Source organism: Dermacentor albipictus, chromosome 6 (assembly GCF_038994185.2).
Source record: "Dermacentor albipictus isolate Rhodes 1998 colony chromosome 6, USDA_Dalb.pri_finalv2, whole genome shotgun sequence".
Classification (NCBI taxonomy): Eukaryota; Metazoa; Arthropoda; class Arachnida; order Ixodida; family Ixodidae; genus Dermacentor; species Dermacentor albipictus.
The window spans coordinates 55,166,848-55,182,099 of record NC_091826.1 but is presented as its reverse complement, the minus strand read 5'-3'; the positions used below and the strand labels follow the sequence as shown (position 1 = coordinate 55,182,099).

The window sequence follows — 15,252 nt, the reverse complement described above, 5'->3', positions numbered from 1 at the left end:
TGTTAAGCGGCGAAAGCGCTCGCCCTTAAAGATAAAGAGATAAAAGATAAGGATGTTACTGAAGTTAAACGAATCCACGTATCAATGTTTCTCTTTCCTGATCATCGGTAAGTTTTTAGTAGCATCTTCGAGCAAATTTCGTGAGGCTGATTTTGGGATAACGTTTCCTTCCCCCTTTCCCACGCAGGAAGCCGACGAGCTCCCTGACGCGAAAACGCCGGGCCTCCTCGTTGCGTACGCGAAGCGGCAGGTACGCAAACACGCCACAACCATCAGCGTGCAAACACATCATTGCGAAGTTGTACAAGACTTGTCCGATTTTGACGTTTAAGGTTGCGTGACACGTATTGAGCGTATTGAACCTGAGAGAGAGAGAGAGAGAGAGAGAGGAACTTCAATGAACGAAAAAGGGAGAGCTAGAGAACGTTAAGTTGGGCGAGTTGGAATGGATTAATTTTGTCGTGGAATTCAGCGCGCACAACGCGCTCGATTCTGCGCTGATTGCGCTGATTCTTATAACTCTTTTTTTTTAGATCCTTTCGCTTGTGCGCACCGAGTTCTACAAAGGCAGACGCAACCTTAAGCGTCGTGACGTTAGCCTGCTACTCCACGGTGGGGAAAGTGGTTTGGGGGTGGGGGAGAGAGGGACGACAGATTAGAAGAAAAACGAAGGTGGTACGTCAGAAACGATGATAATAGCTCCTGCGTAGTCAACTACCGTTTCTGTGCAACGAGCACGTGCCTGCTTCATGGCGCGTGCCACTTCGCGGACAGGCGACGAGACTTGGCGGGGCTTAAAAACCTCCTTGTCGAGACTACAGTAGCGCAGCCAGGAGAATATCTCACGAAGCTTCGAGCGAAAGGAACACATGTACCGAGACATGTTGATGATGTTGAAAAACTTTATCCCTCTTTAAAGGGAAGGGGGCAATGGAATAGAGGGTGTGGAGAGGAACTACTTGAAGTAGGCCTCCTTTATCCTCTCAGCCCACTCCAGGATGTCCTCCTGAAGATCGGGCCTGGAGCTGCGCAAGGCAGCCTCCCACTGCTCCTCACTAGAGGTTACTTGCTTGAGGGAAGGGGGAAGGGGGTGCTTAGGGCGCCCCCACATGATGTGGTTTGAGTCTGCTTTGGGAGAGACACAGAATTTACAAGAGGGAGAAAGGTATATGGCGGGAAGAATGCGGTGGAGGAGGTAAAGGGACGGAAAGGTGCGAGTATGCAGCTGTCGCCACAGAACTTCACACCTTCGCGGGGATTTGCCCATGAGTGGCAGAAAGGTCAAGCGGTCTAATCGGTAGTGTGTGCAGATGTCGTGGTCAAGACATGTTCATGTTTTGGTTCCGCTGTCTCTGACTTCGACTGCACGGCGTCCACTCACACAGCTGGTCTTTTCTTTCCTTTTTTTTTCCTCTCCTCCTTGCTTGCAAGCGACCACGTTCGTATCGCACGTCCTGTTTCGCTAATTTGTGATGCTCACTTTTCTTTTTTTTGCGTCTGGCTTCGATGCGCACACACAGGCGGACATGTACACGAACGACACGGTCGCCATGATGTCCGGCGGGGACCTGGCCTTTAGCCACGGTGACTGCCGATTCCAAAGGCAGGACGCGGTCATCGCTGCGGCCAACCAGATGGCGCAGGCGATGGGACGCCGAGAACCCGTCCACGTGGTCCACTCGACGCCCGCCTGTTACATCGAGGTTGGCCCGGTCGCCTTTGTTTCGCTTCTGTAAGAACGACGCGACGTAGTGCGGTGGCCCGCGCGCGCCGTCGTCCTCACATTTATTCGGCGCGATCGAAGCGATGAGCACAGCGGTGGCTGCGGCGTCCGGCCTGGTCCAGCCCGGCCATAGAGTTTCTCAATGTATTACCTAGAGGGAAATCTGGCGCTGCTGCGCTGTGGCATGCATGGGAATGCCGGTATATTGTGACTTCGGATTGGCATCGTTCTCGAAGAGGCAGGACACCTTGAAGAGGCACTTGGCAAGCACCGTTCCGTCTGTCACAATGATTCATTCTCAACTAAAACAGCACGTGAAAAGCTGTTTTAGCTTTATTATTATGCAAAAGCATGCTTTGTTTCACTATGAGAACTTGTTTTTGCGTGTACGACTAAATGTTACGTAAAAAGTATCAGCGAGCCGCTAAAGTTGGAGGACAGACGACAAGGTTCGCGCTCGCTTTCAAGGAGTTGGTCGTCTGTTCTTGCTTTTCTTCGCTTGGTCGTGTATTGTAGGTGACTAAAGATGTAATATGCGTGAATGGAAACATTTCATGAAGATTTTACTTTGAGAACGCGTTATTTGTGTAGCCATATCCAGGTTTTAGACGGAGCCTCTTACAACACCAGCCAACACGCAGACACATATACCGTCATTCCCATGACGGCACGGTGCCCCCTTAAGAAACTCCCATAGACGGTGGCGCCAGATTTCCCTCTAGGTGTTATAGTGAGAAACTCTATGGCGTCGGTGATTGTGACGCATAATGATGATGGATGGCGACGACGATGACACTGTGGTTTTACTTGTTAATGGTGCCGTCACTCGGCAGTGGGTAATTAGTCCATTTAGGTAGGGTTGTCGGGCTAAATGTATTGGTATTTATTGACAGTTCTAGCTGCCTACGTGCGGCTGCAGACTCGTCAAGCCGCCTTCTGGCACCTTAATTTTTCCGTTCTCCTCCATGTGTAATGTACATGGCAGAAATAAAGATTTGATTTGACTTCAATCAAAGCATATCATTAAAATAAATTTCGGCTGAATTTCAAACCGACAACAGAGTTCGTTCTTTTTCTAGAAAAACATTCATCTGTTTTAGTGGCGCATGATGCTATAGTGGCCTAGTCGGGCTACCCGAGCTGTCACCTTTCTCCCAGGCACCATCCGAATCACGTATACTTATGCATTCTCAAACTGGTAAAATAATATTTCGTACGAAGGAGAAAAACGAGGAGGTGACATAGGAACGCTGACTTTTCAGTTACGTTTATTATAGCGAGCGCGCAATATTGCCACACTTACACCTGGAACCGGCGGGGGAAACTTACGCGACGTTCAGGCTTTGATTCATCTTTAACTGCGTGTCATTAAATTGAGCAGAGCGGACGCTGTAAAAATCGATGACGTCACGGCAAGTTTGTGCGGAAATTCAGGTCGTCGTCGCCATCCACGCTTCATCATTCTTTTTGAGCGTCTTTCCTTATTTATTAAGCGGGTTCTCGCTCTAAGAGTGGACGCTTTGCTATTGGAGAAACGTAATTTATAAAAAGCAGCCTGACCTCGTAACGCCCACACACAGTTCCACATCAAGAGAAATTAGAACTTCACCTTTATTTCTCTTTTGGCCGCGGAGAGTGCATCTGTACGAAAAAATATGTCGTGAAATGGTATTTTCAGCTATTACCTAATTAGGCTAGTATTCCATCAATTTTAACTGGTCCGCTAAACTCTCCACAAATGAAAACTTGCTCCGGCCTATCAAAAACACTTAAGTTGCGCGAAACGTTTTCCTTGCCTAAATCAGAATTTTGAGGTATCAAAATCGCCTAGCATACATATAGGGAAAACACGGGGAAGGCGGGAAATGGAAATTCAAGACGATGAGCGAAACGAGAATTAGGTAAAAGTGGAAGCCAATGTTTCGACAAGTGGACTTGTCTTTTTCAAGGCAAGTGGTCTTGAAAAAGACAAGTCCACTTGTCGAAACATTGGCTTCCACATTTACCTTATTCTCGTTTCGCTCATAGCATGCATATAGTACGCTACGCTGCGAATTGCAGGGCTAACATGGTATTGATTGATTGATTGATTGATTGATTGATTGATTGATTGATTGATTGATTGATTGATTGATTGATTGATTGATTGATTGATTGATTGATTGATTGATTGATTGATTGATTGATTGATTGATTGATTGATTGATTTTATTGCAAGAAAATTCATCTTAGTGTCCGTATATATATTTAATGTCCCTTTAACATGCGAGCCAGAATTGATCCCATCTTGTACCGATACGTGGGTCTCTGTGCGAAGGCGCTGAGCGCCAAGTCTAGGACATGGCCTCGCTACTCGGGAGACCTTCTACCATACACGGACAGGACGGGCCGCACATGGACGGGGTTCTACACCACGAGGCCGAGCCAGAAGATGTTGGTGCGATACGCGAACGGGTTCCTCCAGGCAAGTACGCAATTAGCCGGGAGATAACAGTCAAAAGCTTTTTTTTTTTGTTTGGACAAGTGGGCCGCGCGGAAATCTGCAGAGTGTCAGAGCATCTAATATAGGTGACATTTGTCCTTAGGTCTAATAGAGCACTACGATGGTCGCCATTTCGGTCTCTTCGAGAAGCAGGCTTTGCATATGGCAAATATTCGTCCGACAACGCCGATTCAACTCGGGGCAGTTGCTATACATAGCCTACGCTAACGTCAATCCTACCGCCCTGTTGGAGGAGCAGCAATGCCAGAAGCTACGTGTTTTGACGTCGCACAGCATTTCTTCCAGTTTATGTCCTGGTTCTGGCACAGACGCCAGTAGGGTTTCGACGACGTCTCATTGGCATTGAGGCAGGTTACTTTCATGCCTTTCCGTCCAGAAACAAGACCACGTTGACTAAACAATAGTGAAGGTGAATTTATTCCTGGTATACTTGGCGAGCCAGCATGCGTAGGTTACATAACTCAGCACGGTTTGCCCGTAAAAGTGGCCTTAAAACCGGCAGGGGCCATCAGCCTGACGACAATGCGCCCATGTCGCGCGGTAAAGACACGCGTGCACAAAGTTACCGCGCGTACAACAATTAATTGCTCGCAGTTCTGAGTATGATAAACTGACGCCATCCTAACCGTCATGTTGGAGACCCAGCACCATGCGAAGCTGCGTCCGTGATGCTACATGCAAGCTATTAGTTGACTGATTGACTTGCTCATTGATCCTGCGATTGCCCAAACACTAGTCCTGCTCGGCGGATTCTACTCGGCGCCACCCCCTGACCGTAGCAGTAACTACGATAAGCAACACCTTGGTCGCGAAAGATACCCCAGTGGGCAGTTCTCAGGCTTAATTTCTAGCCATCTGGGGTTCGATAAACGTGCACTTACATTACGACCAACAATTAGGTGTTGTTAGAACACAAGCCTGCGTCCGTTTTTCTGCGAGTCGTCTCAATCAGGTTGTGGCCCCAGCTGCTGAAAGGCGAACTTTACACCGTTGTGCTCAGCAGCACACCTTCATAGCCACAGATCCAACTTGGCAGTCATACTCAGTAGGCAGTCAACTCGGCAGTAATAGAAGCAGTCGCTACACCACTGTTTTTGTTTGTTAAATTGCTTTTGTTGCTTACTGCATGCCGTTTGCAATTTGAAATAATGCAAGCATGGGCATGCTGGTATCCCATTTAGCCTTTTTGCGCCCGAAAATACAACGGGACACTACGAGAGACGTAGAGAAAGAGACATTGCATTTCGTGTTACCTCATTGCTCCATTTTATTGGTACTATATGTCAATTTTTATAGCTTGATGCAATTTTCTCGCGATATTCTCGCGTTCCCGATGATTCATGTAGATCTGAGGGTTTCCTTTATCCTTGGAAGAGAGAAAACGATGCTTACATTCGTGAATTTCTTAATATATTCTTTCTTTTTCCTTATGTGCAACTGCAAATGGACCCATTTATCCAATGCCTCGTATGCAGCCAGTGACGCATCTTTATATCTTAAATATATGCGACGACAAAGCTGAAGGATGGAGACGACGCAGAACGAGGCCGAGTTAACCGACAAGCCGAAAAAAGCCTGAAGCAAGAAGAAAATCTTGGAATACCAGGGAAATGGACAAATATTATGGTACTTATATTAACCTGCTAGTTGAGGAACGTGCAAATGGTCAACAATTATGTCACATTCCTTCAACAGAGTTTCTTTGATCGCCCGAATTGCAGGATTTGTACGTTAGCCTAAAAAAACAGATTTGTAGTATTTGGCGAGCTGATGAACATTAGCAATGTTAGTTATGTGTCATTCATAATTCCGCCATCAATCACTATTGCTCTCTTTCTGGCGTCTTTTATTTTGTAACGCTCCATTCTGTAGGGGGAGGGGGGGGGGAAGAAACCTCACGTTTTTCAGGCATTACCGACTTACTCACTGAACGGTGTTTTCTTAAGTCGGGTTCGAAATAAACCGAAAGCTTGAAAGCCTAAGTATTTAACATACCGTAGTTTTTCAAAAATTGGGTAACGTTTTTCTTCTTCTTTTTTTTGTATATACTACTGAAAATGAGCTATCGCCCTATATTTCTGAATGAAGCTGGCAACAGTGCCGCGGTAACGGAGTTCCGTGCGCAACTCAGATGCGAAGAGGAACGGAAGCTCACGTGACTCGTGCATTTTCATTTCACTGAATAAATGCTTTACGCTCCTCCTCCTCCTTTTCGTCGCACACGCCGTAAACTCAGTCTGAACTATTATCGAGACGAGCTCTAAAAAAAGTGTGCCTGTCCAACACACTCGACAGAATCGAGGACGATGTGGTTGCTAATGCCGAGAACGCCTGGGAAGCATCCGACCTCTCTGGCTGTTCCGACGACGATGCAGCTTGTGAGATTGACTAGCGAGGTTGCATTGCCGTGCTTACGATAAAAATATGTGTGTCGTGTTCAAAGTTCTTCGGGTTTCTAAAAAAAGAAAAACAAAGAAGACTTCGATCGACCTGCATTCGAATTACCATTTTTGTTTCTTAATTTCTCCACGAGTTCAACACATAAGGATCGACCTATATTCGCATAAACACGGTAAGTCAGTTGTACGCTCACATGACCCGCCGGCGTGACTTAGTGACTATAGCGTTGTGTCGCTAAGCACGAGGTCTCAGATTAGATAGCCGGCCATGGGGGCGAGAGGCCAATGTGTTCGTGCGCTTCGATTTACGCGCACGGTGAGGAAACCCAAGTGGTCGAAATTAATCCGCAGCCGCCCACTAGGGTCTGCCTGATAATCATATCGTGGTTTTTCGCATAAAACCACAGGATTGAATTTGTTTTTATGCGAAGCATACTAGCCGCACAACCACGCTCTTCCTTGCTGCGCCGCGCGCGGCCGCGTAGCTACCATATGACGTCATAACAGCTGCAAAAGCGGAGGCTCAACTCGTGCGCTTGCTTGCGGCCGCGTAGCTACATAGCCGGGTCTCAGCTCGGGCGCTCGCGTGCATGAGTTGTTTCTTCGTCTAGCCGAACCAAATGTAGCCAAGCAACAGCAGTTCACCAGGCTAAACAGTGGTTCAACAACTAAAATAAAGGCTAGTATGCTTCGCATCCTGGGCTTAACCTTAGCTAAGCCACAGCCATTTTTTCATGATGGACTAAAACTGTATGTAGCACAATTTCAAGATTAGAATTACTTCGTATGTCTTACCGCTGTCATAACGTTGCGTTGTGAACGTGCTCGTCATGGTTTTCGTTGAAAGACCAATATTGTTTTTTTGTTTTTTTTTCTCTGGTGAGCAGGCCAGCAAGCAACTGTCCGTTCTTGGAAGCGGTGACACAAGTACTCACGTCAGACACTTGGGTAAGCGGAGAACGCACGAGATAATAAATTAACACGTTCTATTGCATCGTTATCATGCGTCGACACATTGGCGCAAGCATAGGTAGAATCGCTTCACTGACATTGAAAACCGCTACACTGTTTCGTACCACGATTGCTAAGGGAGCCCTAACGCTAAGGGAAAATAATATCATTATAGTGGCAAGGCGAAATGTTGTTCTTCGTGTTTGCGAGGCATACCAACGTTCTGCTGTCTTCACTTTTCACCGATGATCGCGAATCAAAGTAACTACTGTATAAGTGTATTACTGTTAGGTGCTGGCACCACGAAGTTCACTATAGCACAAGCCCACCTCCATAAATGCTGCGACGGTACCGAGCGTAAGGAAACGCTAATATTAGAATCAGGGCTGGGGGAAGATACCCTGCAATTGTATCATCATACGATACAAGATACTCAGGCAACAAGTATTTGAGATACAGATACAAGATACTACAACAATTATTGTATTCGATACGTTACTTTCCATTTGAATTTTAATAAACTTCGATACATTCGCACATTTCTTATTATATATCTATATAATGTGGCAGCAAACGCGTATGCGATAAATGTTTGCTCAGAAATGTCTTAGCTCCGACTAACCTTGTTTTATTTGAATAAAATTTGAATAAAATTGGGGTTGCTTTAGCTGCTCAACGTGAAAGCTCTTTATACGCTGCGCTGTCAGCGATTGTTGCTTGTCGCTTTTGTAATTGATGGGAATCGCTGCTAAATACAAGAGCGTCAATAGGAAGCCTCTGCACGATGGCGCAAACACCACTGTGGAGTTTTACCTTATCCGTAAACTTATTACTGTTTCCACAATACCGGGTTAAGGACTTCATTAAAACTTCTTTCTGGGCGAGTTGGTGCATACTTGACATAAAAATTGTTACAGCGCAAACACATGCAACCGCAAAGTATGAAGGCCGAGACACAGTGCTTGTGTCCCGTCCTTCATACTTTGTGGTTGCATGTGTTTCCGCTGTAACAATTTTTATGTCGGGTTAAGGACAGGTGCACAGCAGCAACAGCGCTGGTAGCAACATTATTACGCGCGAGCTTAGCTGGCCAGCTCTTCAAATCGGCGAATATACGTTTGAAACCGCGAAGAAAGCGAAGGAAGAAGGCACCTGGAGGTAAAGAAAATCGCGCGCTGGGGAAAGTACGAAGTTTTTTCCCTAGAGGATTGTGTAGGTAAGGTAGAGCGAAGTGGGGATGGAGAAAAGAGGCGAAGCATCGCGGAGGAGGAAGGTAGGCGGAGGCAAGCTGGGTTGACCTCCTCCGGCATTTGCTACAGGTTTTCCTTGCGATGCACGCGTACTGGCTTCGCCTCGTGGTAACATCGTCCTCGCGTTCCGTACCCTGGGTGTGCGAGTCAAAGTGCGCGACGGTGAGTCGACGATGGCGGCTCAATCTCGAGTGCGCAAGGGCAGGAAGTGCGCCGTATTCCTTCGCGCGCATGGCACCATGACACCGGGGACGGGGAGGAAAGAGGGTGTTGTACTTCGGCCGCGCGATCACGTAGGTTTTATCTTGAAAGCTATCTGCTTTGGGAGCACAGTGTAGATGGGCCGACCACTCGTAGGTTTGCGCGGGCCGTGTTCTCGCCGCTCAGTTTGCGTCGAAGCGATAGACAGCACGAAGGTCACTTCGCTCGCTGCTGCTGCCTCGATTACCCACGCCAGCGTTTTGACAGCGAGTGTCCGCGGTCATCGAGTGTGGAGTGTTCATGTTTGCCTGTGCGCGCTGAGACCTTGCTAGGTAACTTAGATGGTAAGCGAATGTTTACAACGGAGCGTTCTACTCCGGCGGTTCCTGCGTATGGCGCGGCCGCACGAGCCCTGTCTTGAATACAATATGCGATGCGAACAGTGTAGGCGTCTTGACATTATATTTGAGTAACGCTATAGTTACATAAAATAATTTCGGTTAATCTGGAGACAATTACGCTGGCCCCTATGTTAAGTTTTGACATGGCGACGCCTTTGCGGTTTCCACGTAAAATTTCGCCTGGCTTTTCCTATAGAGTCAGTATATTAACATTTATGCTTTTTTGCAAAAATCTGATGCGCCTACTAACTCTGATGCGCCCACCGGAACCAAAGGAAACAATATCCGAGTGATTCGCAGTAGCACAGAGAGATGGCGCCACTGCAGACAAGCACGCCAGAGTCTGGAGACACCCCATTCCGCGTGGGTCGCGAGAGGGCCATCTGGGGACTTTCGCTTCTCGGAATCTGCCTCTCTCTAGGTACTACAGTTCCACGAAGGAGACCGCACACTTTGCTCCGTTTGTCCCTAGCCGAGCTGCGCTCCGCGACTGCGGGTAAAATCTGATAGATAGGCTCTCTCTCTCTCTCTCTTTTCGCTCATTCCCGCCACGACTTTACCGCGCGAAATACTCTGGCCTGCCAGGACAGGATGTATTATCTCGTGCGCGTAAAATGCTTTGCCTTCGCCTGCAACAAAAAAAAACATATTTCTTAACATTACATTCTGAAACCTCGCCTATCCGGACTTTGCTACCTGCAATATACATTTTCGTTACGTCCAACAGTCGTGGTTTGTGTGGCGTACCGGAAACAATTTAATATTGTTTTATAGGCAACAGGGACGCCATCTTATCTTGGGACGTGCTTCGATGCGCTCCTCACAAAGATTTTGATTTAAATCGCCCTTCCGCGATATAGTTAGTGCCAACTAGTTGTGGCAATTTACCCTTTGGCATGTTTCTATCCTCATTGGAAAGCATAGCCTGTGGAAAACACGCATGTTGGATCGAAATGCCGAACCCCTATATTTTCATCAGCTACTCGTTTCATTCAGATCATTCTCCAACTGACAGATCTATATGACCAAATCAAATTTCGTCCACATTGATATCCTGTATTGGTGAGGTGCTTATCTATATCGCCATTTCAGTGTTTCTTGTGAAGACTGACCGCAACCTGAGCAGCGCGTTTCAAGAACGAACAGGAACGCTACGCTGTTCTGTGCTTCGTCGCCGTGCAACTAGATGATACCTTTTGGTTCGTTCATCTGCTTGTATGCCGCAGTAGTCATTCGTGCCTGAAACAAGTACCATGAAGGAAAAAAAATCACCGGAGTCACGCATGAGTCACGACCAGACGGGAGGGACCACGTGTTAAGAGCAGCACGGGGCGCGCGGATAGACGGTCGCCACACCAAGAAATGAGCAAAGTGCGGAAATTCCTTGAGCAGGGAAGTAGAGCAGACGAACATGCAGACAGGAACGACAAATATTGCGAAAAATGGCGAAAATATTGCTTCTCGTACAGACAGCTGGATCACTTATAACGAATTCTAGTACACAACGCAGGTGCTCAAAATCAACGGCGACCATCCGAAGGGCACAGAAGGGAAGCGAACCACCTTCGCTCCTGCAAGCGAACCTAAACGAGCGTAGGTGCACGACATGCGAGGCGAAACAAGCGCCGGTCATCCGCACTTCGAACCATTGCAGAGGAGGTAGGATAAGAAATTACTACCCCATGACTCTCGGACGACGTTTGCATTGTCGTGTCGTTTTTTTCTACGCGAGCGTCCGGCTAGTTGAGAAGTTATGCCGGCCAGAAGCCGCGCTTGGTTGAATGCGGCAAGTGACGCAACGCATCGCATTTCGAGCGCGTCGCATCCATGTAGACGGCGGTAATGGAAAAGGGGAATCACACCAATGCGCAAGGAGAAGTTTAGATTGAGATGTTTGAGTCGACTCACGCTGCAGGAACGCCTGCGTGTCGAATCTATGGAGATACAGAGAGTGAGACGACTGCTGCCACCGCCTACCTTCCCGCTCGCCGTCGAAACGCCCTCGCTCGCCTAAAACAGGTTCAGGCTTGTCTCGAACGTGGGTGGATTCACCATGCGTAAATACTGTCCCATAGCATTACTGTTATGCCCCAAGAAAGTCTATGCGAAATACTGTCGCACTCACGCAAACGCAAGCCACACATGCAAAGTGCGCGTTGAGTTGCCTTAGACTCGCAGGGGCTCCCAAACTTTCTGGTCACTTCTTTTCTTTCCTTCTCACCGCTCATCTTATCCATAGACTCGCGACTATTGTTGTGATGTATAAATCGGGCATATGAACTGTGGATGTGGCAGTTTTAATTGCTAAATTCAAACTCTGATGCAAACATCCACCGAACGCGAGATGGGGTCGCGTTGGTTTTGGCTCGCTCGCGGGAACCCTAAAATACCGTTCGCGGCGACCCTGCATTCCGCAGATCCTCAGTCTGAGAAACCCGTGCCTTACAACATTGCAGCCTGGTTTCTTTTTTTTATGCGTTGCATATTGCAATCACTCCGTTCAGCCCTTGGGCGCGGCCGGGCAGCCACCATTGACCTTTAGCGCAACCACGTGACGCGACGTCACGACAGCCTGAGGAAGAGCTGGGCCCCAACTCGCGCAATATGCAACGCATTCTTGGCTTAACCAAGCTAAGCCTGGCCATTTTTTTTCTAGTGCTGCCGGAGCTCCTCTGACGTTATCTATATGCGTAACTGTATGCGCGAAAACTTCGCGACAATTTCGCGACAGCAACCAGTGTGACACTCTGTCGTTGTTCTTGCAGGCGAGGCCGTCGCCACGCTGCTGCACCACGACGCAATCACGTGAGTCGCCAGCGTTTAGGCTCCGTTGTCGCTCGCGGGAGCGCCCTGACCTTCGAGCAGCACTGTAAGCTCACGCTTGCCACATTCCCTGCACCATTCCGACTCTAGGGGCACGTCCATGGATGAGGTCGCCAGGGATTACACCGTCATTTTATCCGATGGCATCAAGTCGTGCGAGGCAAGACGATTTCCTTGCTTGTTGCGTTAAGTGAGAGCTACGTCGAGCTGCGCACGTTCTGTTTTCGAAAAAAAAAAAATATGCGCGAATCACTCAATGCTTTGCTTTTAAGTTAATTCTAGATCATCGGTTATTGTTCCGTTATTGTTCAACTATATATAGCATGTAGCAAAGTTTGCAAACCACCCTGTCACTGTTTCATTGAAATCATACATAGTAAATGGTAAAGTTTCTATAAGGGGTGCGTAACTCCTACAGCCATGCCTTTATACGGGATATATATATATATATATATATATATATATATATATATATATAAACTGAAATCTTATATAAACGTCAACAATGTACATCCATTGCAGTTTCCAAAAAAAAAGGAACACACACACACACCGCCTATCGACCAGATACAGTGGATTCAATTTTCCTTGTCTACAAAGCATAGCTGGCTATTCGCAGGAGAATAATGCTTCCAGATATTTTATACGTTTGTACTCTCGCATCTTCAAAGCCTTGAGCTTATGCTGCGCATGTGTTCGTTGATGACGTTTTACCCGCCGTGGTTGCTCAGTGGATATGGCGTTGGGCTGATGAGCACGAGGTCGCGGGATCAAATCCCGGCCCCGGCGGCCGCATTTCGATGGGGGCAAAAACACCCGTGTACTTAGATTTCGGTGCACGTTAAAGAACCCCAGGGGCTCGAAATTTCCGGAGTCCTCCACTTCGGCGTGCCTCATAATCAGAAAGTGCTTTTGGCACGTAAAACCCCGTAATTTAATTTTTCATGACGTTTTTATTTTGCATTTGTGCTTCTTAAGCCTGTTATTTGCTACGTACTTCTTTTTTGCACTGATGTGAGACGAAGAAGCCGTCACTGCATCGTGGTCCCACCCCCCCTTTATAAAGTTATGTCCATTAAAAAAAAAACAGAGGAAAAAACAAGTCCTCGGCAAGTCCGTAGCGTTTCGCACTATCTTCGAACAAATTCGAGCGTCGAATGAGGTTATTGATCACGTAGACGTAACGTGCAATTTTCCACACGCGTCCTCCTGCAGCGATTGGTTAGCACAGCCTTGGTGTCGCTGCTGGATCCGGGAATTCTAAGGACCGAGGAAGTCGCCAAGCGGTTGGGGTACTGCCACCTTCTCAACCAAAGTGACTGTCAGCACACCGCAGCTGATCACAAGGTAAGCGACACGACGTTTAGCGGCTCTTGCTCCGCAAGTAGTGCTTCCGGTCCCCCCCTCCCCTTTTCTTCAGGTAAAGCTTACATTTAGAACTCAAAACGATTCCGCGGTGAAATTCCATTAATTAGACACGCCGGAAAATATGAGCAGAAGCTGCTTGAGCGAGTTTTTGGTCGGCCTCAAGTCGGCAAGTATCTGCAGCCACATACAGACTTCGGCCCATATTTACAAGAACGTCTTAAGAGAAATTTTAGCCAATACTGATGCCGGACATTATTAGCATAGGTGGTCGGCCAATGGTAACGAACTCCATACAGGGCTTTGTGAATACAGCCTGTGGTGTGTACCTTCAAGTGTGCGCGCGCAACCATTGCTATCTCTGTATATATATATATATATATATATTCCTTCTTTGCTAAGGCCCCCTGTTACACGGAATTACGAGAACAGTTTCCATGTGTTGTAGTTCATACAGAACGACAGTGCATCCTAGTACAGCGTCTAACACGGTTGACACATTTCTATTCATGAAAAGCAAAGACGGAAACAATTTACAATCAGATCATATTTACCACTCGTCAAATACTTATCAATGTCAGTAGAAAGCCGAGCACGTCACTGTGCTACAGTAGAATTATTACGCTACAAGAAATCTTACGTGAGATTAGAGAACAGGAGAAATACAATGTTATCATATCCCTGTATTTCCTTTCCCCAGTGTAGATTAGAAAAGCTGGCGTGCATCTAGGTAACCTATCTGCCCTTCCTCTGTTCTCTCTATCTCCCACCGTAACTAACAATAATAGTTGAAACGTATTCGATTTATGAATCAAAAGCCAAATTCGCAAAGCTTCTCATTCATAAGAGTCAGTACTAGCTGTCCGGCCACCTTCCGTAATGTGTGAAAAATCGCGATTTGCTGACGCCTGCTGCTTATAAGAAACGTTCTAACGCATTAGGTTAACTTGGAAATACAAGGCCAGGAATCGCAAAATCTAGCCTAAACTCCTCAAACATTGTGAGGCTGGGAAACACCTATAGCTATGTAGCGACTCAAAGTAGAAAATCCGAAAGATATCTCAATAAATTAATGTTGTAGGCGAGATTTCGTCGCCTGTAATTAGGTGCGTCTTTATAGCTCTTGTTAAGTTATAGATATTGTTGCGAGTTTTGGCAAGAGGCCGACTCAGATTTTCTCACTGGCAGCATACGCTCGTGATACCGGGGAATTTAGTCATCTTTCCTTTTTTTTTCAATGAAAGCGTTTACGAAAATGAAAAAGACTATTCTCTCCAGAAAAAATATAAGCAAATGGGACACTCAATCGCCGATACGACGTCGGCCACAAGTCAGCCGCGAAAATCGATCGTTCACCGTTTTCTCCGCTTGCAAAATTGAGAGAACGCGCCGCCTATTTGGTGAGCCGTGATTTTATGCTAAGTTGATCGGGCGAGTAGCTAGTTCAGTAGCGCTATTGTACACTCTTCAAAAACGCACCTGACCTCAGCGACACGCTGATTGTCGCCCCTATACCTCGAAACATGCACCCCGAATTTAATCGGGGCCGACGCCAGGCCCGTGCCAAGGCACTGCTGCGCTCCTTGGGTGGAAAGAGGACTACGCGCTTTGTAGACGCCGCAGAATACACACGAGA

At 47.2% G+C, this 15,252-nt stretch overlaps 1 protein-coding gene and 1 long non-coding RNA gene across 2 annotated transcripts in view; one reads left to right on the top strand and one right to left on the bottom strand.

The window, feature by feature from the left end:
• LOC135907807 (uncharacterized) overlaps window positions 1-15,252 on the bottom strand; it is a 265,994-nt gene that overhangs the window by 144,510 nt on the left and 106,232 nt on the right. The window lies entirely within an intron of this gene.
• Window positions 1-15,252, top strand: part of LOC135907801 (lysosomal alpha-mannosidase-like) — an 80,601-nt gene that overhangs the window by 19,742 nt on the left and 45,607 nt on the right. Inside the window, exons 7-13 of the mRNA XM_065439546.2 lie at window positions 188-250; window positions 1,521-1,703; window positions 4,041-4,187; window positions 7,513-7,573; window positions 12,194-12,233; window positions 12,342-12,411; window positions 13,467-13,598. Coding sequence (XP_065295618.1) covers window positions 188-250; window positions 1,521-1,703; window positions 4,041-4,187; window positions 7,513-7,573; window positions 12,194-12,233; window positions 12,342-12,411; window positions 13,467-13,598 — 696 coding nt within the window. The remainder of the gene's footprint in view (window positions 1-187; window positions 251-1,520; window positions 1,704-4,040; window positions 4,188-7,512; window positions 7,574-12,193; window positions 12,234-12,341; window positions 12,412-13,466; window positions 13,599-15,252) is intronic.